Source organism: Mustela lutreola, chromosome 2 (assembly GCF_030435805.1).
Source record: "Mustela lutreola isolate mMusLut2 chromosome 2, mMusLut2.pri, whole genome shotgun sequence".
In the NCBI taxonomy this organism is placed as follows: domain Eukaryota; kingdom Metazoa; phylum Chordata; class Mammalia; order Carnivora; family Mustelidae; genus Mustela; species Mustela lutreola.
The window spans coordinates 128,264,504-128,289,278 of record NC_081291.1 but is presented as its reverse complement, the minus strand read 5'-3'; the positions used below and the strand labels follow the sequence as shown (position 1 = coordinate 128,289,278).

The 24,775-nt window shown below is 42.2% G+C and overlaps 1 protein-coding gene across 3 annotated transcripts in view; it reads right to left on the bottom strand.

Moving 5' to 3' along the window:
* Positions 1–1,350: 1,350 nt before the first annotated feature.
* NCEH1 (neutral cholesterol ester hydrolase 1) overlaps positions 1,351–24,775 on the bottom strand; it is a 57,279-nt gene continuing 33,854 nt past the window's right edge. For 2 of the 3 annotated variants that reach the window (XM_059163465.1, XM_059163466.1), the window contains 4 exons: positions 20,628–20,856; positions 18,437–18,506; positions 7,404–7,575; positions 1,351–5,076 (listed from right to left, as the gene is read on the bottom strand). In XM_059163465.1, coding sequence (XP_059019448.1) covers positions 4,459–5,076; positions 7,404–7,575; positions 18,437–18,506; positions 20,628–20,856 — 1,089 coding nt within the window. In that variant the 3' untranslated portion in view covers positions 1,351–4,458. The remainder of the gene's footprint in view (positions 5,077–7,403; positions 7,576–18,436; positions 18,507–20,627; positions 20,857–24,775) is intronic. The other variant, XM_059163467.1, reaches the window with a different exon arrangement.

Sequence of the window (24,775 nt, the reverse complement as noted above, 5' to 3'; positions counted from 1 at the left end):
GAGACTGAGCCCTGCATTGGGCTCTGTGCTGGGCATGAAGCCTGCTTGGGATTTTTCTCTCTCCCTCTCCCTTTGCCCCTCTCCCCACCAATCTCTCTCTCTTTAAAATAACAAAAACAACACGTTTTGATAGTCCACTGTGGTGTGCTCTGTTCTAAATGCTGAGGAAACAGGAATGCACAAAACAAAGTCCCTGCCTTCATGGAGCTTACATTTAAATATGGGGAGAACAGAAAACAAACACAACTAAATACCGAGAATTGCAAACAGAAAAGTGAGATGGCAAACAGCAGCCATCCACGGCGGTCAGAGGGGCTGAAGTAAGCCTGGTGACTGGAAGGGCTGGGTCTCCTTTGGACAGACAGTCTGTCAGAAGGTGGGGCCCTCCACCTCCTGTCAACAGTAGGTCCGCTGTAAGAAAATCTTGGGGAGGAGCCTTGCCCCACAAGACACAAGATGTCACCAGCCTGTCTAATGACACAAGATGCTGGTTCTAAAGTGACAGGGCTATCCAGTTTGTAATACACACCTACTAGAAATCGTGTCTATGTCTCCAGTCTTTGAGGTCTGGGGAGGCTGGTCCTGATACCAACATCTTCTAGATGTTTAACTACAGGATGTATTGGAAAATAAGAGATGTTATTAAAAAAAAAGGAGGGGAGATAAAAAATGACATTGACAATAGAAACAATACTAAAACACATGGAGTACATCGTCAATGCTCTGAAGGAGAATTGCTGGAACTGTTAGTGGATCTTCCCAACAAAGTAGAGCTCTACCCTAGAGATTCCGTTGGAGAAGATAAAAGAAACTACAACCGAGTGGGAAAACATAATTTACACACAGGTATGTGACCGTTCAGAACCAACACGAACAATTCACTTTGAACTTCAATGTTATTCCTGTAACACTGATATAAACTTGGCATAATAAACTCAAGTGTGGAATTATTAGATTTGCTTGTAATGTCAGGGTCAATTTGAAAACTTGCTTCCAGCGCTATTGATACTTCCGTGGCTGAACTGCTTTAAATCCAAATTCATTTGCAGCAAGGATCATCCCTTTCTAATCCATGGATTGAAAGTCCCCAAATAGTCTCAGGGCCTGCCTCACGTTTGCAAAGATTCTAGCCAGTCCGAGGCTGGTTTCCCCAATGTAAGCAGCACATACTGCATCCAGACATGAAATGAATGTCATCACGGAGGCCACTGACCAACCTCTCTGTGACTGAAAGGCAGCTCCGGGACTCCGGTGGGCAGAAGATTTGGGCAGAGCTGCGGCTAGGGACCCGAGATACAGAGGGAGAGATGGGAACCAGGAAAAGAGACGAGAAGAAGTAAAAGAGGCACATTCCCAGATGGAGCCATTTTATTTCTAAACTTGAGTCAAAACAGATACAGGCTTTCCTACCTCCACCCTGGATTTTCATCTTATAAAATAGATTTGCTACTAAAATCCTTCATAAAATCTGCCTTCCTCTTGGCAGTGGGAAATGAGCAAAAAGTCAAAGGTTAAAAGGTCATGCATAAAATATCACAGCCACCAAGATAATTATACAATAGTCTCAAATTCTTCACAAATCAATGATAAAATGTTAAGACTAATTTACACTCCACAATATTTGCAGCACTTCAAGGTTTTTTCTTCATATATTTATGTTCATATTTCACGAACAACAATATTAAAAAAGACTATCAACTTTTTTTTCATAAAATAGGAAAACAAAACAAAGCCATCATACTATAAAATTAATCTGCAGAGCATAAACTTCTTAATATAAGAACGAAAACTTAAAAAAAGAGAGAATTCACCCCCACACTAAAATATCTTCACCAAAAACTCTATAGGTTTCCCCAAGGAGTTCTTAGCACTCAGATTTCTGGTTGGTTTAAACTCTCTTGTACCCACTGGTTTTTGTGTATCCTGACTCCCAACTGTTATTATTCCAGGGAGAATTTCAAAAACAGAACTTCAAGCAAGGTCTGAGATAGGATCCAGTAACAAGTCATTAGACAAATTATTCACACACATTAAAGCTTTAATGAAACTCAAGTGTTTCATTTGAAACAGTGGTTGATCCTTTTTCTTTCACTCTGTGTTCATCCAAGAAAACCCTTTAAAGATCTAGAATCATTTGGTGTCTGTAATTACCATAGCATTTAGCTCCTAATTCTGGGGAAAAACATGCCATTTTAAGAAACTTTTTGCATGTATATTTTCCTTTATGTCTGGAGGTCGATAACCTCAAAATAAGGCCCAGACATTGGTCCCTTCAAATGGTATTTAAAAACCCCAACAGTATTAAATGAGGAGAGTAGCTGTCAAAGAGTTAAGAAACAAAATCCTGTTTTTTAAATCTTCGATGATACTTGTGTCTATGTATACGAAAAAATGACCTACAAAAAAACCCCAGAAAACAAAACAAAACAAAAAACCAAAACACTAGAGAAGTCAATATGATTTGTCAGACTGACAAAATGCTTGGAATTTACGTTTGGAAGGGACCTCGTAGATTAACTCAAAGTAATTCAAAGTGCTGATTTTAGAGGGAAGGGAAAAAGGCCCAGAGATGGTAAATGACTTATCTCTTTCCATTAGCATGTTAATCTGCATGATTATTTTTTATATACACAGAGGCAAACACACACACACACACACACACACACACACATTTTATATATAAAATGCTACTGGCTTATACAATAAATGAAAAATAAGGGCGCACATTTTCACTGATTTCAATGCAGAGGTGGTTAGTGCCTCCCTTTCAAACGAGCGAGAAGCTTTCACTTCCTCTCCATCCTCTCCACTGATGGACAGGCCATATCATAACCAGGCTGTCCCATTGCCCTCTGCAGCCCTTGCAAAGAATGGGGGAGGTGTGGGGGGGGGGGCGCAGGTGTGTGTGTGGCGGGGCAGTGGTCAGAGTGGCAGGAAGGAGGGCAGAGGTACTCAACCCAGAATCGGAGTCCCTTCCTATGCCAAAGATGTTCCCACTGGCAGTGAAGGCTTTACACGAAGTCGAGCTTGGGGTATCGTAACTTCGAGACCAGGCTGGAAGGAGATAAGAAGAGGTGAAGGTACCAGGTGCCAATGGACGCGTCACCCAGCAGAATATGAGCTAGTGTTCTTCTGACCACAGAGGAGGGCAGAAACGAGCAGTGTGTGTCTTACTGAAGTTACTGAGCTATAAACTTAGCCGACTTTACCGGGTGTAGTCACAGTTTCTAATTATTTTAATTTGTGATTGCATATAAGCATCAAAATATTTAAGCCTAATGTGTAGTAGTATTAGTAGCTACTTTACGTCTTTCCGTAAAATTACATGTGGATATAATTCTAAGGTAGTTTCTTTTTTTAAAAAATATCATTATTTTTAATATTCATTATAGACATTATTTTGAAAAATCTTAAGTCTAGCTGTATATATTAACATTAAATAACTTAAAAAAATAAACAATACATCATATATACCAAAATAGCCCCATTTTAAAGCCATGTAAGTGAAAAAATTGAGTTTTCAAGAATAAACTAGACCCTCTGAAGATATTTTTCATAATTTCAATATTAAATGTATCTTCTTTCCTGACTATGCCAAATATATTACACACTTCTTTTGGTAATTTACGTCAGAAGTATTACTTATGAAAATAAATAAGTCTGTTCGTTTGTCTGTTTTTACTTGTTCTGTACTAGAAGATTTATCCTAAATCTAAATGAATTTGCTCCCAGAAGTTCTCCCCAATGGAGAGAGCATACCCAAAAAATGTAGCAATGTACAAGATTTCCAGCCCATGCGACTATATTTTCTAATAATAGTGGTAGAAAGTAACTTTCAAGTATTGTTCTAATCTGACTGGACTTAGAGATAGCTATCCCATAACATCAACGCTCTAAAGGAAGAAAGGCATTTGAGAAACTTGTCCTTGCTAGAACACCTTGGCCGAAATTCCCATAGGAAACAAAACCATCTATCTGTAAAGAACAGAGGGCACTTGGTACCCAGAACTGACCTTTACGTGCACACAGGTAACACTGCTCTGAATTTAAAGTAGACCCTCGCAAGTTGAAGAGCCCACATTTTCTTTCCTCATTAAAGGTCACTATGTCATCCACAGCTGGAAGAATTTCTTCTAGAAAGATTTTCTTGAGGAAGACAGAACCTAAAGCTATTTCAGCTCCTTGTCCTGTTCTCTGCAGTCGTGAGTATTGGTAGTAGTTTGGCTAAAACAACAAGAACAGAGAGACTGGCCCGCTTTGAGAACCAGCCTCAGACATTTTGTACGTACGTTAGTTAAGCACATTTCCAGAAATTAAATTCACACAGGGTAGGCAAGGAATAGAGATTACGTCACTCACAAGTCACCGGGGGAAATCAGTCAACTAAAAAGTGCATCAATTTCCGAAGCAGGTGCAGGAGGTCAAGAGGGGCTCACACATTCTAGAAATGTGACTCGTTCACAGGTTTTGATCCAGCCACTTGATGTAACTATTCCTAGTCCGGATTCCCACTGAGAAGTTGGTGGGCCAGCTGGTGAAAATCATGCAGCCGTGGAAACCATCCTCATAGTGATCAAGGGTCACCTCCACACCTGCGCTCTCCAGACGCTTGGCGTACATGATCCCATCGTCTCTTAGGACGTCGTACTCACACGTCAGAATATAGGTCTTTGGGAGGTGCCGCAGGACTTCCTGATCAGCGATGAGAGGGGCTGCCCGGGCATCCAGCAGCTGAGGGATCTCCCGCACAATCCTGGCGTTGCCAGTGGTCTGCATGACGGGCCTGTAGCCCTTTGTGATGGAGGCCGGCAAGAGGGACGTCCAGTTTAGACGGGCCCTGAGGGCAACAGCTTCTTCCACGTCAAGAGAAGTGTGGTTGTTGACTATCATTGCCTGGACAAAGTCATGGTTGCCTTGGAAGTAGTCTACCCAGTACTTCACCATGACGTAACGGGGTAGGATCGGTGTGTTCACATTTTGCTGGTAAGAGGGTGTGTTGAAATCTAAAGCTTGTAGGACTGGGTAAATTAAAGCTTGCACCTTGAACTTGTCTTTGAGGTTGGCATCTTGAGAAAACTGGGGAGGAGGAAGCAAACACATTATTTCTTTTGGCATGGCTCCTTTTATAGAAATCACACCTTATATAGTAGCTTGATACCTTACTTTAAGCCAAGCAGAGGATAAAAGTGTGAAATTTCCACCAGCCATGGGATTAAGTAATGTAGTTTAAAAAATAAAACTCCCGGGGCGCCTGAGTGGCTCAGTGGGTTAAAGCCTCTGCCTTCAGCTTGGTTCATGATCCCAGGGTCCTGGGATGGAGCCCCACATCAGGCTCTCTGCTCAGCGGGGAGCCTGCTTCCTCCTCCCTCTGCCTGCCTCTCTGCCTACTTGTGATCTCTGTCTGTCAGATAAATAAAATAAAAAATCTTTAAAAATATAAAAAATAAAAAAAAAATAACACACCCCCCCCCCTACACCACCACTGCCCCAATCAAGCTGCTGGATATTTACTGAGAAAGGTATGATGTTTGAATGAACCCTTCAAATGTACACCATCTCTTAGGTCTTTAAACCCCCACGCACACTTCACTTGTCTCCGTTCTTTGGCAGTAGCGCACTCTGCTGGATACGACGGATGGATAACCTATGAACCTTATTTAGTTCACTATGCTCTGCAAGGCCCAAAAAAGGCAATGGCTTCCTGGAGAGAAACAAACTAGCTGACCCTTCCAGAAGAGAAGGGTAGGAAAAGCTAAAGGAACCGATGATGGGACTCCAAAGTGTTGGAGCAGGACCTTAGGATATCTCCTCCGATGAGCAGTTAGTGTTCACGCTGGGTGAGAGAATTTAAATGGTGTTGGCAATGTGCCTTCCATTCTCTTTAATGAGCGTGCACCCCGGAGTTGAGGTTGAAATGGGAACGTCAGTGCATCCCCTACCTCAGCAGATCTCAAATCCCCTATGCCCCCGCAAAATGCAAACATACTGCTTCATTTTAGACAGAGTTCTAGTATCTAAAATGATATATATTTTCCTTTTTTCTCTTTTTGTTGAGTCTGTCACAATTTTTTATTTATTTCTATTTATTATTTATAAATTATTATTATTTGATTTATTTATTCAACAAGTATCTTGAACTGTTTCCACACATTATCCTCCCCTCTCAGCCCTTATTCATATATTTTTTTAAAGACTTTTTTTTTTTCTGGTTTCTTTTTCTTTCTTTTTTTTTCCTCTCTGAAGGGCAGCTAACTAGGACACTGTGTTTTATAGCAACTAAACAATCTTCAAGGTCACTTTAGCCATACAATTTTGTTTCACGCAGGAGTTTAGAACCCCATCCCCAGGGAAGATGAAACTATTCTGTCAAAGCAAAAGGAAATGATTGGTTAATAGTTCTTTTAATATGTGCCAGGAATTGCATATACATCATTTCACAAAATTCTGGCAACAGCCCTGCAATCACATGGCATTATCCTCATTTTCCTGAAGCTTAGAGATGTTAAGGTGCTTGCCCAAAGCCCTGTAGCTCTCAAAGCAGGGGAACTGGATTCCATCCCAGTTCTGTCTCATTGTGAAGCCCATGAGGCTCTCCTCAAGGACTAGCACTTTCTTCTTACCACACTTGACACAGGTATAGCAAACGTGCCAATGCCAGAGAACAAAGTTCTTCACATGCAAAAAGGAGAAGAAACCGAGTTTCGCCACAGATAAAAAGGCAGATGCTATCTGGGATACCAAAAGAAATTTGGAGGCGAGAAGACAGAGCTGCTGTTCTAAACTTATTTATTCCATCAGAGGAAAAAGATGTACTTATCTTTGAACTTACACAGCTGCCCCAAATTCTGGGTGCTCTTAGAGCTAGGTAGTTTTCAAAGAATTTAACCAAGTAAGCTCGATGAACTTGTAAGATAACATTTGAAGTGGCTGACCCATTATCATTTTTTTCTTTTATATTTATAAAAACCAACCAACCAACCAATAAACTTTGGGAAACGCTTTTTAACTTCTCAATTTGACTCCAAGTTCTAAGGAAGCCACCTCAGCATTGGAATTTAAGCACACAGACCCCCATTTTGCAAGTCTGACACGGACAAGAAGCCGGGGATACTTGATTTCCATGCATAGCCCTGAGCGGCAAGAGAGCCCTATAAAACATCAGCCCTTCTTTCATAATGGTCGTAATCGGGGCCTTTCTGAGGACTAAGAGATGACACTTCTATCCCTGACCTCTCTTCCTACCTCAGAAAGATCGGCGTGTTCTCCAAGTGCCGTCATCTGAATAACGTAGCCCACTACTGACCAGCCCACCTGCTCCGCCTAGGCCATACCTGGTGGAGAATCTGTCTGTCCGCAAGAGGTAAGCCAGTGCCCTCCCACCACCAGCACCACAGGGCTATTACCTGTTGGCCCACAGCAGCGGCCAAATTCCCACCAGCACTGTCACCAGAGATGCCAATTCTGTCTGGGTCAACCGAATACTTGTGTAAGACTTCCGGCTGCAGGAAATACTTCGTGGCATGCACAACATCATGAATCTGTGCAGGAAAATAAACCTTTGGAACTAGTCTGTATCTGTGGAGACAAAAGTGGTATTCATTTAAGGACTTTACCAAGTCTTTCTAGTCCATTTGAAGTTTAAGGGGAAACTGCTTCTTTGGACACAGAAATAAACAAGTGAGGCATTAAAATACATCTAAAGGGGCCCCTGGCTGGCTCAGTCAGTAGAACATGTGATTCTTGATCTCAGGAGTCCCACATTGGGCACAAAGCTTACTTCAAAAAAAAAATAAATATAATATTTCTTATTTACTTTTTGTCAAAGAGAGAGAGAGAACACAAGTAGGGGTGGGTGGGGGGGACAGAGGTGGAGGGAAAAGCAGGCTCGCCGCTGAGCAAGGAACTCAATGTGGGACTTGATCACAGGACTCTGGGATCATGACCTGATCCGAAGACAGATGCTTAACTGACTGAGCCACCCAGGCATGCCGAACCATTTATTTTCTTGCAAATAAAAAAAATACCTAGTTTAAGAATGTAATGATTTTGTATTAGCAGTAGTCCTCTCCCTCTCCTTTTTATTTTATTTTATTTTTTAATTATCAGCCTCCAAACAAAACAAACACCTAGGTCACCACCAATGGAAAAACAAAACTTCGAAGTTGAAGGTGGGTGTTACTAAGATATGGGTAGAACCACAATCGATTCTGAAATTTTATTTCTTGAAGTCAGTGTTCCAATTTACAGCATCAGTGAGTTAGAAGGTAACCTGGCAACATTAACCATTTCATTAACCTCATGCTTAATGCCTCCATGTGGTATCCTTTATGATTTACTTGAGAAATATAGTAAAACTGTACTCCAATGAAGAGTACATTAAACCCAGGAAACGAATTCACTCCCTAGGAGGCCGAAACGGAAAAGCTAGTTGCCAACCAGCAAAGAGGAAGCCAAGTCTGCAAGACAGAAGACAGGCCCTCTGGGACACTTCTGAGGCTTCTCCTATCACTCCACTTTGTAATATCAGAGTCCCTTTGGGATCCAACTCTGTATACTTTGTAGGATTCCTATGCTCTTAACAGTTCCAAAGAACCCAGTTTTGTCAAATGCCCCCCCCATAATATCATCTTACAAATCCATATTTGCTGATAACCTCAACCTGGAGGATCCTCTCAATCTCCTTCTTTTCTTATTAATTCCCACTCATCCTTTAAGCCTTACCCAAGGGTTTGGACTCCTCCAGGTAGAGGTTCTGGACTAAAGCTCTACTCACTTCTGGGGCTGAGCTAGGTACCACTCCTCGATACTTCTATATGCTGGGGTATATTACTGTTCTTTCTGCCACATCATAAAATGATTTCTTTATGGACTTCCTCTAAAGAATGTGTTCTTTGTTTTATTCATCACTGTGTTCCCAGTATCCATCAATGTGCCAGGCACATAACCAACCACCCATCCAGTAAAACCTTTTTGAATATTCATGTACCTTCCTTTTGCAGACAAAAGAAACTGAGGCACCTGCAAGTTACATTATTTGTAAAATAAGTCAAACACAGATAAAAACAAGGTGGGATAGAAACCAATTACTTAATTAACGATATGAAGAACTCGGGTCTTGTAATTACCATTTTAGAACTAACATACTTATTCTCGGAAACTAATTTTCTCCCACCTAGAATCCAGCTAATTAATTAAATATTTTGACATTCAGTACAGATACAATCAAGTGGACAAATATTTGTGAAATACTGCAAGAACTAGTGAACATTGATCTGGTTACTCAAGAATGACAGAATTTTGAAAATTCGAAGTATGATAAAAAAAAAATTCCCTTAGTGGTTGCCTTATAACGACAAACTGATTTTCTGACTTTTTTATTTTTCCATCTGTGGATCAATTAATCATCCTAAATGGTTTTTCTCCCTTTGAATTCCATTATGTCCTAGGGCAGATGCTGTTATGTACTACTACTCTTGGTTAACGAAAGGAGTAGGAGTACACTATTTTGTCCACTAGATGGCGCCATCTCACATGATTCCATTTACCCCCAATTCCAGCACAAGATCTCTTTTTGAACTTCAGTTTTACCAAGCTGAATTCTTTTTTTTTTTTTTTTAAGATTTTATCTATTTATTTGAGAGAGAGCGACAGAGATAGTGAGAGAGAAGGCGAAAAAGCAGGCGGTCAGAGAGGAAAGAGAAGTAGGCTCCCTGCAGGGATGCCCCCTACAGGGAGCCTGATCTAGAACCCAGGGATGATGACAGGAGCTGGAGGTTGACGCTTAACCAGCTGAGTCACCCAGGCGCCCCCAGGCTGGATTCTTAATTCTTTCAATGAAATAAAAACAAATGCACTTCATGACTCAAGTTGTGACAATAAAGGCTATTCTGTCTCAACAAGATTCCATATATCACAATAAACTGTTTTCCAGGTAGCCAGGATGTCAGAACATATTCTACCAGTACACATACACGAATTGAATCTTCAGGTGTTGTTTACCCAAAAGGCCTTAGGGAATTTGAATCAAGGGAAATCCGTACTCTTAAAAAAACCTTGGCTATTGCCTCAATCTTGCTATTGCCTCAATCTTACCAGTCTATTAATAATTGGCTCAGATAACAAAGTAAACAAAAGACAAACAGGTCATAATAGAGTCTTCCTGGTACTCTGAAACATTTGTCTCCTAGTCCCTCCTACCTTTATTTGAGCTGGAAACTTTCTCTAGTTTTATTCGATAAGGGACACAATTTTCATAGATTGGAAAATAGAGTGAAACTATATACTTCTGAGGTCACCTTGTGTAAGATAAGCCTTTGAAGTAACTTGAAATGGACCTGAGAAGTAGAGCAAAAGTGCTGTAATATTTTTGTAGACACAGAAAACTTGGAGTCAGGAGAAAATTAATGAGTGCCAGAGCCAAAGAAAGCAAGTATATATCTATGTACCTGATCCTTTTGTTTAAAGATACATTCCTGCAAAGTATGAAAGTATGATTCTGACTTTTTAAAATTTAAAAATGATAGATCTTGAGTTAAAGCACCTGATGAATTTGTGGCAAATATGGTCTTAATTTGCCCAACTCACTGCGGGGACAGATGACTCTGCAGAGTGGGCTTCTGCCTATCTGTTATGGCACACGCCTCCTTCTAGCAAAATTTGGTTGTGAACTCAGGAATGAAGCTTAATCAATTTAATAAATGCATACTCTCTATAAAAATTATCTAACTCCTGCTAGGTGAGGCACCCGGCCAAGTACTCTGCAGGTGTGTTTCGCTCAAATCGCAGGGCAAACCTCTGGGTTTAAGAATGAGAACGTGAGGGGCGCCTGGTGGCTCAGTGGGTTAAGCCTCTGCCTTCAGCTCTGGTCATGATCTCAGGGTCCTGGGATCGAGTCCTGAATCGGGCTCTCTGCTCAGCAGGGAGCCTGCTTCCCTTCCTCTCTCTCTCTGCCTGCCTCTCTGACTACTTGTGATCTCTGTCTGTCAAATAAATAAATAACTATATAAATAAGAATGAGAACGTGAGGGGCACCTGGGTGGCTCAGTTGTTAAGCCTCTGCCTTGGGCTCCCGTCTTGATCCCAGCATCCTGGGATAGAGCCCCAAATGGAGCACCTCACTCAACGGGGAGTCTTCTCCCTCTCCAGCTCCCTTGTACTTGTGTCCCCCTCTCTCGCTATCTCTCTCTCTGTGTAATAACTAAATAAAATCTTCAAAAAAAAAAAAAAGAATGAGAACGTGAGGCTCAAGAAGGATGTGTGACTTGTCGGCGACAGCTGGTACATGGCAAAGTTGTGCAGTGAATTGACCACTGACTTCCAAACCCACGTGTGACCCCTGGCTTGGAAAACATTCTCCTTCTTCAAAACTCACAGCCTTGTCAATGTGCATGGGTACGTGTGCTTTCTCATTACCCCACCCCAAGAAATTCTTAGAACTATAGACTTCTGACATCCCGGAGCATGATTTCCATGGTTTTGCAATATTCTCAAACAAACCACCTACTGTCACTGCCTGGCACATGGTACATCTTTAATAACATACTTTTCTTCCTTCCACACAAAATTTTATACCTTTTACATATAAAATATGTCACAGAGCACTTTCTGTGGTGAGAAAAGTAATAAGCCATATGGCTTTAAAAACATAAAAAAAGAAATTGTTCCTAACCCACCCACTCTCCAGGCACATCTCCAGGAACTCTACTTCTTGCATTCTATGCATAGCTCCGAGTTTCTCAACTCTGTGTGCACCTCAGGATAATCTTGGGAGCTTTACAAAAACACAGAGAGGTTTGAGCCCCTCTACAGAACATTCCAATTGGGGTGGAGCCTTGCATATCTGTATTTAAAGGGAAATTTCCCCAATAATTCTAAGGCACAGCCAAGACTTGGAAATATCACCGAGTCCAGCCAAACTGCCACTGTTCTCTGAACACATTTCCCTGTTCCCATTCCCAGTGCTTTGGTCTGTCCATCCTCCGTGCCCTTCCCCAAGGAAGTCTTCATTCAAAGTGCCTGTCGTGTAAGTCTCATCTCAAATGCCGCTTCTTCCATGAAACCTTTGGAGAGCCCAGGAAAAGTCACTCTCCTTCCTTGGAGTCCTCAAAGTCTCTCTGACAGTAGTCTCTGTAATCTCTCTGACATCTCTGACAGTCTGACATTGAGGACACCTCTATTTCCTCTACTAGTGGAGGAAAAGTCCACATACTACAGTTTCACAACAGTCCCTGCGATGGTTTGACCGTAGTCATTCAAGCAAAGGAGAGCTGAGATTGGAGAAGGCTTAGCCCATTGGGTAAGAAGGGCATTCAAGAGAAAGGACAGAGGTCAAGGTGGTTTGCCAAAATCCTGGGAGTGATTGAGCCTACAACTGTGATTCACTGGGATCAGTGTAAGTGAAATAATTCTTGGAGCACGGTTGAAGACTTTGGGAGACTTCTCTAGTACATAGCGGGGATCTCCCTGGGCTCTAGGCCTGGATCTAAACAGCCTCCTTCCATTCAGATGTAAATCTTGCCTTTGACGTCAAGGGTAGGCCCAGAGTTCGAGCACTCTCCAGTGGGTCTGGAAGCCCAAAGAGGCTTGGTGCCTCCTCCTCCTGGCCTCCTTTCTTTGTGTGACTTCAGGAGCTAAACATAGCTTCCAGGAGCTCAGGTGTGGGTGGCACTGAGCTGCACACCCTCACTGTGCTTCGCAGTCACAGGTGCTCTCTGAAGCTGCAACACAGACTTGTTGTAAAAGCTCTGACTGTCCCCCTTGTCCTCCCACCGGCCGCTGCCCTGAAATTCTTGAAGACCCAAACCACAGGAGAGAAGCCAATGGATTTTTCATATTACTAGAAAACAGAGCTGGGAAGACATGAGCTGAATATGTGTAAAAAGGAGAGATTCATTAGTCGATGACAGGGAAGAAAATAAAACAAGCTACTTCTTAAAAGAAGCACAACATTAGCTTTCTTTAGTTTTAAGTTATTTGTGATGTGGGCCTTTAGATTTGCTCAAGTTGGCTCTAAGTTTTCAGCAAATCTTTCCTTACTGGGGGAGGATGCTTAGGAATTTGGTCTGCCCACCTTCCAGGGCTGCCCAGGTAGGAGGGATGCACAAAGATTTCTCAGCTCAGGACTCAGAAGAAGAGCAGAAAAAGGCATGGAGAGAAAGTCACAGCTGGGTCACCATTCACTCTGTGTTTTTCTGGAGACCTTATTCCTACAACAGTTTGCTGAAATGCGTGTTGTGTTGGGCCTGCTAAAAGCTCTGTGACTTTGTCAGCTTGCACTCATCTAATTTTGTGAATTAAAAACAACAGAAGGGGGGCTTCTGGGTGGCTCAGTCCTTGAGCTTCTGCCTTCTGCTCAGGTATGATCCCAGGGTCCTGGGATCAAGCCCCACACTGGGCTCCCTGCTCAGCAGGGAGCCTGCTTCCCCCTCTCCCACTCCCCTTGCTTGTGTTTCCTATCTCGCTGTGTCTCTCTCTGTCAAATAAATAAAATCTTTAAAAAAATAAAAACAACAAAAGCCTAAAAGTCCCATTGCTTATAGAAATGTTAGCAGCAAATGCAGGAAAGTTCTTCAGCTTCTCTTCCATCTACTTTAGCAACATTCTTTATGGTTCTGTAAAGTTTTAAAGGCTCTGTGCACAAGACCACCTGATATTTGGTAGAATGGGACTAGATCTCCATTTACATAAAACAGAAAGTTTGAGTGTAGTAAGGATTTAATTAAAAGCAAAACACATTTTCCATACCCTAAAAAGCAACATAAATGCCTTGTAGAACTTAATTATAGAATTAAGTAGATCTATTAAATAGAATTTAATAAAATTCAACATGCCTACTTTGCTATTATCTTGCATTTTATCTTAAAAAAAAAAAAAAAAAGGGACGCCTGGGTGGCTCAGTTGGTTGGGCAGCTGCCTTCGGCTCAGGTCATGGTCCCGGCGTCCTGGGATCGAGAACCACATCGGGATCCTTGCTCCGCGGGGAGCCTCTGCCTGTGCTCGCTCTTGCTCGCTCTCTCTCTGACAAATAAATAAATAAAATCTTAAAAAAAAAAAGAAATCTTCTTTTCCTATTATGTCTTATGGTTCCGGCACTGTGTCTTATTATATAAGCTACATGTAAAAGGGTGCAATGTTACAGCTAAACTGCATTAAAATTTATGAAAATAGGTTTGTGGATACAAAACAGAGCCTTCTTAGATTATATAAATGAGGACTATACTTATGAGGACTTAGGACTAAGATACATGATACATCCGTGTATCTTAGGTAGCATAAGATGAACTTTTGCATTTACTTAACAAATACTTGTTGGGCAATTAATATGTAAAAAGAGCATGGTGTCATAAAAGCAACTGAGCAGAGCATGGCCTAGTTTGAGAACTTGAGACCTTTGTCAACCTTAGTTGCTGGGTCTGTCCCCAGAACTGTGCATGAGCCAGCAACAAGGATGAGGCGTGCCAGCTCCTGGTACTGGCTGCGTGGGAGTGATTCCATTCCTGGGGCTGACCCCAGCCCTTGCCTACCAGCTTCCTTAGGCCGTAACCCTTCCCAGGGCCATATCCCATAGGAAGCTAAGCCAAGCCACCACCACCCAACTGCTGTGGGCCTCATGGATAAGGAGCAATTGTCTCCACACTGCTCCCTGCTAGAAGGTGGGATTCCAGGAGAACCAAGGGTCTATCATCCTCCTAAGAGCCTCAAGATTATCTCCGTTTCTTTCCTATTTTCCTTAGTTATTACCAGAAAGTTCAACTATCTTCTCTTGTGTTTCATTCCCTTCATGCTCTCTGCTTTCTCCCTTTCCTCCAAGCCCTCTCATTACACACACTGGACTCCCATGGTCAGTCCACTTTGTCTAACTAGATTCTGCTCATTCCTAGGAGCTCAATGCAAACACCACTTTCTTTAAGACATGAATTTTCTGACCTTTCAAACTAGGTAAACTCTTACCTATTTGATGCCTCTGTACTACGTAGCCTTCAACTTCACCTCACTTATCACAATTTAGCATTATTTGTTCATTGTTTATTTTCTCATCTAGACTGTAACTCCATGAGGGCAGGAATTAGGTATGTCTCACGCTGTGATATCAGCAGAGTATAACATAGTAACTGGCACATAACAGAAATTCAATAAATATTTCTGGAATAAACGAAAGGGGAAAGAGACGAGCAGTGAGAGGAAATGATGGTCCCAGGTTCGACCTCTGAGTATACTTTCCAAGAGAAACATGATCCCATGATGTTGGCTCTGCCAGCACTGGTTATATGGCTCTTCATGGGCTAGCTAGCTTGGATTTTTTTTTTTTTAATTTAACTTAATTTTTTCAGTGTTCCAAGATTCACTGTTTATGCACTACACCCAGTGCTCCATGCAATCCGTGCCCTCCTTAATACCCACCCCCAGGCTTACCAACACCCCCACCCCCCTCCCCTCCAAAACCCTCAATTTGTTTCCCAGTGTTCACAGTCTTTCATGGTTCCTCTCCCCCTCCACTTGCCTTGATTCTAACCACGTTAGCTCTTGATTTCTGCAAAGACGAGTGCTGTGAGCTCTACACACATGTTGATAAATAAATTGTCAGTTGGACCATCCAGTTCCATGGGCTAGAGCGCTAATCCTCCCTAACTGTCTAGTGCTTTAGTGTATCTGAAGCCCGTTTAGCTCAACTGTCCAGACTGACTCTTGAGACAGTTCTCGGCAGTCCCTAACCTAACTCAGAGTATGTTTACTTAGCATACTTGTGCTAAGTTTTGTATTGGGTGATGGGAACTGGAGGACAGAAGACAGGATTCCCCTTCCCAGTAGCTCACATTCTAGATGCACAGGACAGACTCCTCAGTCCAGTTAGCACATGGCACTAAATGATGTGGCTGAGGTCAGGCAGTCTTGGGAAATGGTACTTGCCTACCACAGTGATATGTCCCTGTGATAAACTTAGGGGTACCATACCACAGAGATGGGGCAGAATGGTAAGTTAAGATGAAAGTAGTCCCTTCCATATTTAAAAGAAATCTTAAAATCATCCTATCCATCCTTATCTGTTGTGTGAGAAGCCTAGTCTTAACACCTATTTTACTTGAGAGAGATTCTCAAGGTGGAGACAGGCATACAGGAGGAATTTAGACATGCTGCCCACTGCTTGCACTGAAGCCCGGGATGGTAAGGACCGTATGGAGACTCTCCAAGGTGCCAAGTAATGCCGGCACAGTGTCCTTCCTGTCCTCAGGCCTGTGAGGAGCCGGAACCACGCAGGAAACCACTGGAAGGTCTCAGAGGCTGGTTCCGCAGCTCTGAGCTGTGAGACCTTGCTCCACAATGGGGCCCAGCTACTTCAGCAGACCCTGCTGTCCTGGCTGGCTGCCCAGGCGAGATGCCGGCCTTCTGGTGAAGGTTCCTGCATTATGAAACTGTGCCGCGGGCCCTCTGGTAGGCCAGCAGAGGGGCCAGGGCCGGCCAGAAGCTGTCCCGAGCTGTCTGGGAGGCAAAACTGCTCAGGAGGCAGCCGCAGCCCTGCTCTGGGTGACTCTAAGTCTTACGTTCAAGGGTCACTGCTGCCTAGATGACGGGAGACCAACCCTTCCGAGACCGCAGAAGAAAGGATTCCCTTACATCTCCAGTCTGAAGCAGGGGCACAGACCCACAGATCGGGAGAGCCATGAGCAGAAGAACAGCGGGCAGAGAGGATGCAGTGGGGAGAGGAGAGCTGGTTAAGCTCGAGCATGGATGCTCGGCATTATCAGTGTCCTTCAGTACTGGCTGGACACTGGGTCCAAAAGTATAGGGACCTCAGGACGTGGGCTTAATGCCACACTCTACTTACACAACTGGCTGGCTTTGTGACCTCATTTCCTCCTCTAAGAGAAAAATATCAAAACATTTATCTTGAACAGTTGATATGAGAATGAAGATAGACTCCTATTCATTCGTTCCATAAATACTGGTTGAACGCTCACTATCTGCCAGGGATGTTCCCAGGGGCCAGTGATTAACAATGAACAAAATGGGCCAAGATCCCGAAAGTTTCTGACTCTGTGGAACTTACTTTGTCTATTTCAACCCAGTACAATAAATACCTAATAAGTCGAATATATGGTCTGTCAGAGGTTGAGGGCAGTTTTGAAGAAAAAGGAAACAGGAAGATGATATTTGAATTAGGATCTGAAGGAGGAGAAACAATGTATTGTACCAGCACCTGCATAATGCCTGCCACGGAAGAGGCAGCAGGATTTTGTATTTTTGACATCACCACCGTTGTAGTAAATCTTACTCATATTCTTCTGAATACCATTAGTGATGATGACTGAGATTTGTTGAACACACTCTATTTACAAGGTCTGAGTTACAGAATAGAACTCTAGGGGAATGACTTTTCCAACTCTGGATTGGTTTTTAAATTTTACTTGTTTTTAAAATTTTTAAATTTTTTTTAAAGAATTTATTTATTTGACAGAGAGAGAGAGAGAAAGATAGAGAGAGAGAGACAGTGAGAGAGGAAATACAAGCAGGAGAAGTGGGAGAGGGAGAAGTAGGCTTCCACTGAGCAGGGAGCCTGATCCTTCTGCTGAGCAGGGAGCCCAATGAGGGGCTCCATCACAGGACCCTGGGATTATGACCCCAGATGAAGGCGGACATTTAATGACTGAGCCCCTCCCTACCCAGGTGCCCGGTTTTTAAATTTTAAAAGGCAGTAAACAAAATAATTTGCTATAGATAACTGCATATTTTTCTGTTTCAGTTAATTCCTTTTCCAGAAATTTTTAAAACTAAGATAAAAAGATAATTCAAGGTGTTAGAAAGCTAGTTCAAGAAATTGCAAGTTGGGGGCGCCTGAGTGTCTCAGTGGGTTAAAGCCTCTGCCTTAGGCTCAGGTCATGATCTCAGGGTCCTAAGATTGAGCCCTGCATCGGGCTCTCTGCTGAGCGGGGAGCCTGCTTCCTCCTCTTTCTCTCTCTCTCTCTCTCTCTCTCTCTGCCTGCGTCTCTGCCTACTTGTGATCTCTCTCTGTCAAATAAATAAATAAAGTCTTTAAAAAAATAATAAAAATCTAAAAATTAAAAAAAAAAGAAATTGCAAGTTGTATCAGAAACATTATATGAGAGAGTGAGAGAGCATGAGCAGGGGGAGGGGCAGAGGGAAAAGCAGCCTCCCCACTGAGCAAGGAGCCAGACTCAGGACTCCATCTCAGGACCCTGAAATCATGACAGGAGCCTAAGGCAGACGCTTAACTGACAGAACCACTCAGGCATCCTGTATTTCTTTTTGAGAGAGAGTGAGCACGGGGAGGCAGGCGGGTAGTGGTGGGGTGGGGTGGAGAGGGAATCAGTAGACGGGTGTGGGGTTAGAGGGAGAGAGATCTTAAGCAGGTTCCACGCCCAGCACACTTAACCCACTGAGCCACCCAGCTGCCCCTCTATGATTAGGATTATTAACTTACTCAATGGAGACAATGACAGCATTCAATTCTTCAGCCATTGCTGTACAGAGCTCATCATAATACCGGATTTCTAAAAGAGACAAAGGAACAATCAGTACTAAACAACTTACTTTAGAGTGTCCATTTTTAAATTCTGCTCACTGTGGATTGCTTTTAGACTTGGACTTAAGTTATTCATAATAAAAATAATAAAAAGCAAATGTGAACCTATGTCTCATTTATAGGGTTACATATACAGAAGCAAATATGAAATCTGGTTTCTGATAAAATGTAATTGGTAGAAAATCCACATTAGATTACCTTTTAATGTGTTTTTAAGTAATAGACATTTATTTCATAAGAGACTATATGAAACACACCAAATTAATTCCAATTTTATAGCTCTTTCAAAAGTGTACACCTTTCCAAAAATCACAGCAAATAAGCAGTTTCCTCCTTGGAACCATAAAATTTTTGTTTTAATACCTTCATTTGCTGCAATTCAGTTGCATTCTTCCAATTTGAAGAACAGCATATTCTGTTTAAGCCAACACATAAAAATTAGAAGTTTGGGAAGTCTTAGCATTTCTTAGAAAGAGGAGCCAAAGACATGTAGTGACAAATACAATTGTAATGACTACATAGCCACGTGCATAGCGTCTCCAACCCGAGCTCTTCCTCTGGCAGGAGTAATCAGTCAAAATCATGTAGACGAGGCCAGGTGGATTGGTAATGCATGTGATTCCTGGTACTTATACTTCCTGGCCTCTAGTGGAGTGCAGCACTTGGCAAGTGTCCAGTACTATAGATGCAATCATTTCTGTTATTCACTTCTGTATCCTCATCCCCTAGCACATACTAGTGTAACTACAGATACAGTGTTGCACATAACTGTTCGAATATTGGAAGTCTTGAACCCCAGGAAACCCCTCAGTCCTGGACAAACCTACATAGTCCATAAACATCTGTTGAAAACATGAACCGAACCATGAATAAAAGAATCAATGATGAATATGAAATGGGATTACTAGAAAGGTTATCCTTTTTGGGCCTTTGCCACATTAAAAAATGCTATTTAAAAACACAGAAAAAGGAAAAATAAAAAATAAAAAAATAAAAAAAAATAAAAAAAAAAAAAAAAAAAAAAAAAAAAAAAAAAAATAAAAACACAGAAAAAGGGATGCATGGGTGGCTCAGTCACTTGAGCATCGGACTTGATTTCAGCTCAGGTCTTGATCTCAGGGTGGTGAGTTCAAGCCCTGCATCAGGCTTCACGTTGGGTGTGGAGTCTATATTAAAACAAACAAATAAACAAAACCCACAAACAAGCTCAAACAAGTTGTCATTACCTTTAAGCCTAGGAGATGCCAGGGTACCTGGCTGGCTCAGTTGTAAGAGCATGTGACTTCTGATCTCAGTTCATGAGTTCGAGCCCCGTGAAGTATACTCAAATGAATAAAACTTTAAAAAACCCCCAAAACAAAAAACAGAAATCATAGGGGATGCCAGTAGCTTTGCGCTGAAGATGAGAAAGTAGCTCCATGATAATTACAGGCCCTTACTACCTCCTTGGTATGCTTTCTGCTAGGCTGTTCCACTTGGCTGCCTGCCATTTTCAATGTGTTCTGCTCATGAAAGGATCAAACACCAAAAAGAACATTCTTGAATTTTACAACATTGTTTCCTTTTAATGCACCTTTTATATTTTCATCTTTGGTTTCCTAAGAAGGTAAAATGTGGATGAGTTAACATGGATATTCTGAAATACTGGTCCTACTTCATAGAAAATTATCTTCAAAACACAAGTCAGCAAAAGAGCTGCAGATCATTTCCTCATATTCTGTCCCAGTGAAACTTTGACTTGTTTTGGTGCCAAAAGCTTCTGTCAGCAATTCACTTAAGTTAGCCGATGATTCAGGTCACAGGACCTATTTTCAAAAGAGTCTGCCCAAATTAACAAGCAATAAACAAATGGGCAAAAGTTTTACATAGGGAAATCATACAGTTAATCATCCAAGACAGAACATTTTCAAGTGTGAAAAGGAGACCCTGTGAATAATTCTGCTGGGATAATAGCAGTAACTGAGACTATTCAAGGGAACCAAATCAAACGGTCCTCCTCTCCTTACCCAACAAGGAAGTCAAGCTCAATTGCACATCTCTCTCAGGGCCAACCACAGTCCCCAGAGCCCCGGAGGTGACTAGGACATACTTGCACTGGCCAAAGCCCAGCCTCCTCCATGGATGTAGATAATGCTGCGTTTCAAAGGCTCTTCTGGCTTCGGGGAGCCCTCAAACACTCTGACTTCCACCCCGTCAAAGTCAGTGTCGGTCACCTTCACCTGAGCCGATGACCACGCGCTTTTCTTGCCAAAAGAAATGATGATAAAATTCAGTGCAAGCAGGTGATGGCTCAGGCCCAGGGAGTGTATCAGGTTGCTCTGCAGGGTGAGGGAAGGAACACAGAGGGAGAACACGAGTCAGCTTTGTCATACCCTCACCAACTCCTGGTGTCTAAATTATTACAAGCATCTGCCAATTCTCTTTAGGACTCACTGGCCACTTTCAATCCAATAACAAATTGGATTTGTTTGCAAAGCGTTTGCAAAGTATTTTCCTACAGGAGATTGTATTTTTTGGATCAGCTTGGAGAGGGACATTGGACAGGTCCCATCATTCCCATTTTATCAAGAAGACTTAGAAATTAAACAAACATGAGCATTGAGCTGGCTAAGTGGTAATTGTGGGACTTGTGAATTTTAGGTTTTAGTCCTTTATTTCCCCCTCTCAATCAGCACATCACAGTTCTAATAACACGCTAAGAATACAGGAAGAATACTTTCTTTAGATGCAAATAAAAGATATGGAAGTTTCATATTTACTCTAACTACAAGCATGACTTAACTACAGCATGTCTGTTGTTTTGAGAGTGAGGAAAGAAATGAGTGTATGAGAGGCCAGGAGCACAGGAAACTCTGGCCCCAGTGTTGAGAAGCAGAACCTCAGACATTACCAGGAGCTTTACAGAAATGCGCAAGGAATAAACACGCTGACATCACTTCCTCTTTGAACCCAAGGGCACTGAGCTCTGCATTAACTGACTGCAGGACGTTATCTAGTTGGAGAAGGAACAAAGAGAGAAGAGACCCAAGTCACCTACCCAGCAAAGACCCTATAGAGTGTACTCCCCTCTTTCCACATCTTATACAAGGTCCTCCTGTTGCAAATACTTATAAAACTGACCTCCCTGTAAGGCTTAATGGCCATGTTTCAAATCCAGAGAACTGGAACCCATCAGGTAGCCAGGAACTAGTCCAACAGAGAGGCTCACAAGTGTTAAAGAATGACTGGAAACTTTCCTGGCACAGGGGCATGAATTTAGATACTGTATCTCCTAGTGGCTCTCCAACCTAGGGTAGAGAGTAACAATGCCCTTCTGGAAAATATGAAACAGAACACTGATGATTAGTGAAATAGGGAATGCCATCATAAGGTCAAGGAAACAATGTTACTAGTAGCAGAAATCAGGACTATAAAAAGTCTTTGATACAGCATAATACAGCTTCCCAGTAAGGGCCTGCGGCACACTGATGTGCTATAATTCTGATCCCCTCACCCCTGGGGAGCCAAGCTCATGAGAGCACCTTACCCCAGTGTCCCATATAAGATATTATTATTGTATATGTATGCCCAGCCATGAAAAGACTAGGAAAACACTGCATTTATATTTGCCATGTTCATGAAAAACAGAAACAACAGGCAATTAATTTAACCATGAAAAGCTACTCCAGAAATTTCATTAATATTTGTTTTTGGTAATATAAGCAGCAAATAAACATTAATAAAATAATTCAATTTCTATATCCATCAATTGCCCAAATTTACTGAAAAAGTTAAAACTAATAGTGTGCTTGCTATGAATAAATGTGTGTGCTATGAAATAAATTCACACACACGTAAACTTCGAACCATTAAATTAAGGTTTTTGGCGAATCGGGAAAAGGCAATGATCATTTGAGTTTCATGGTAAAATGTCAGCTTTCTTGGGGAATATTGATTTCTGCCAGGACATAGCTAAGAATCACTGCATTCATTAAGCATTCATTTCTAGAGTTTACACACAAATCCTTGTCAATATCGTTATCAATTAACCAAGAACACACAGGATCCATTCCATTTCTCACAGAACAAGAAGCTTGATAGGCATGAAATAATGAATGTTTTCAAAGCAATCCCAGGCTTGGCTGTGTTACTTTCTGGACTATTTTTTTTTTTTTTAAGTTAAATGAAGACTTCTGAATACTTAAGACAAAGTATATGTGAGTTTCTTCGACTACAGGAAAGCTGTAAAACAGGTGAATTGTCTTTACAAGCCAGATTAGAGAAGACTGTTCATTTTACACAGGGTCTACCTCAGGTTTCCTTTATGCACTGCACATGCTCTGAGTGCATGAAGCCTCGACTCTGTTTGTCTATGCTTTTCCCAAAATACCTCCCCCGTGTCAGCTTACCATCATTCGCACTAACGGAAGTTCTGAACAACTACCGGCATTGCTCACAATGCTGCGGGGTGGTGGGGGGGGCGGCAAGGAGCAGAAGGATTGACTCAAGAAAGGACAGTTTAAATGGGAAAGACAGTAAGCAGATAGGAGTAAGATAGGGTCAGACAGATGCTAAAATAAAGTCGGGCTCATGTTTGGAATTGCACTGATAAATCAGAGAATGAAAAATAGTTACCTTCCAGAGAATGCCAAGATTATTTCAAAATTTGAAAACAGAGACACTCCAACAGTAATCTGTCACCAACCACTCTTACTATTACTATTGTTAATAACACGTCTCACTGTCCGAGCACCTACAGGGCTAGAGTAGGGTAGACCTATTCAGTATGGGATGACTCTCGCATGTGCATGTGATATCATGTGGCATGATAAAATTGTAAATATTATCTAACTTTTTTCTCCAGTATTTTTTCTCTTCTCCCCAATATTAGCTCTTCTCGCTGCTCCCCTCCCTTCCGAATCTTTCTGTAGTTGTTACTTCAGGGAAAGGTATGAGAACAAATAGCAAAGAAGTGGGAGTGACTTTATAATTTTAATTTTCAAAGCCTATATCCTTGGGAGAATTAAAAAACAGGCATTGATTTAGAAGATCACATGATGAGTAAGAAGTCTCCTAGACCTGAAGATCATTCTCCAGACTAGGAAGTGGGAGAGGGGAGGACAAAGGGTGGAGATGAAATGAGAAATGTGTGGATTGATATTGGAAGAGATCCCTGAGACACAGCAGCCCCCGGATAATCTGAGGAATCTGAGAGCAGTGGATATATGCCCCATGCCCAGACAGAACCTCGGAAGGAGGCCAGACCCTAGGGAAGAGTGGCTGCAAGATATATTTAAGACGATGGTGCCTCAAATGGCCTCAGAGTGTTCCTTGGGCTTCCACTAGTGCAGGAGCAGCTGAACGATTCCATACTCCAATAAAGGGATAAAAGTGGCAAGGAAGGGCTGCATGAGTGTCTTGGAGATACACTTGAGAACACCTTTTTGTTAGCCATGTTCCACTATATGCTCTCAAGGGTCCAATGAGGATAGAGGAGAGCACTAATGAACCTGAGGGTTCTTATAAATTAGAACAAAGGATACTCCAGGGCAATGCACAGGACTCAAACACCAAAGTCTGCATGGAACAATGATGTGAGCCAAGGATGAGTACCCAGATGGCCTCCCCATTCATTATGCCTCAACATTTTGTAAGACCCTCTGAAACCTAAAAGTAAATAGCACTTAGGGGGAATACCTAAATTTATAGGCATGAAGTTCTACCTTAAAAAGGTAGACTCAGGGGCACCTGGGTGGCTCAGTGGGTTAGGCCTCTGCCTTCTGCTCGGGTCCTGGTCTCAGGGTCCTGGGATCGAGCCCCGCATGGGGCTCTCTGCTCGGCAGGGAGCCTGATTCCTCCTCTCTCTCTGCCTACCTCTCTGCCTACTTGTGATATCTCTCTCTCTCTCTCTCTCTCTCTGTAAAATAAATAAATTTTTTTTTAAAAAAAAGGTAGACTCAAAATGACGTTTTATTTCTTGCATCCTTGAGTTTGTGAAGTGGGATTCAGATCCACCCCCCAAAACATTCTTGAGTTGAGAAAGTTTCCCAAAATCTCTTTAGAAGTAGCTGGAAAACTCCAGTAGCACAGAGAAGCAGGCCAAGTTTTTGGAGCCTCATAGGTTGAGAATTGACCAGTTGAAGTACCCTAGGGCAGTGATATAGGTCTTAAAACTTGCCCCCATAACCATTCCAGGATCTAGGGGAGAAATTCTACCTGAGAACATGGAAGGGATGAGGGTACCCACTACACCACGGT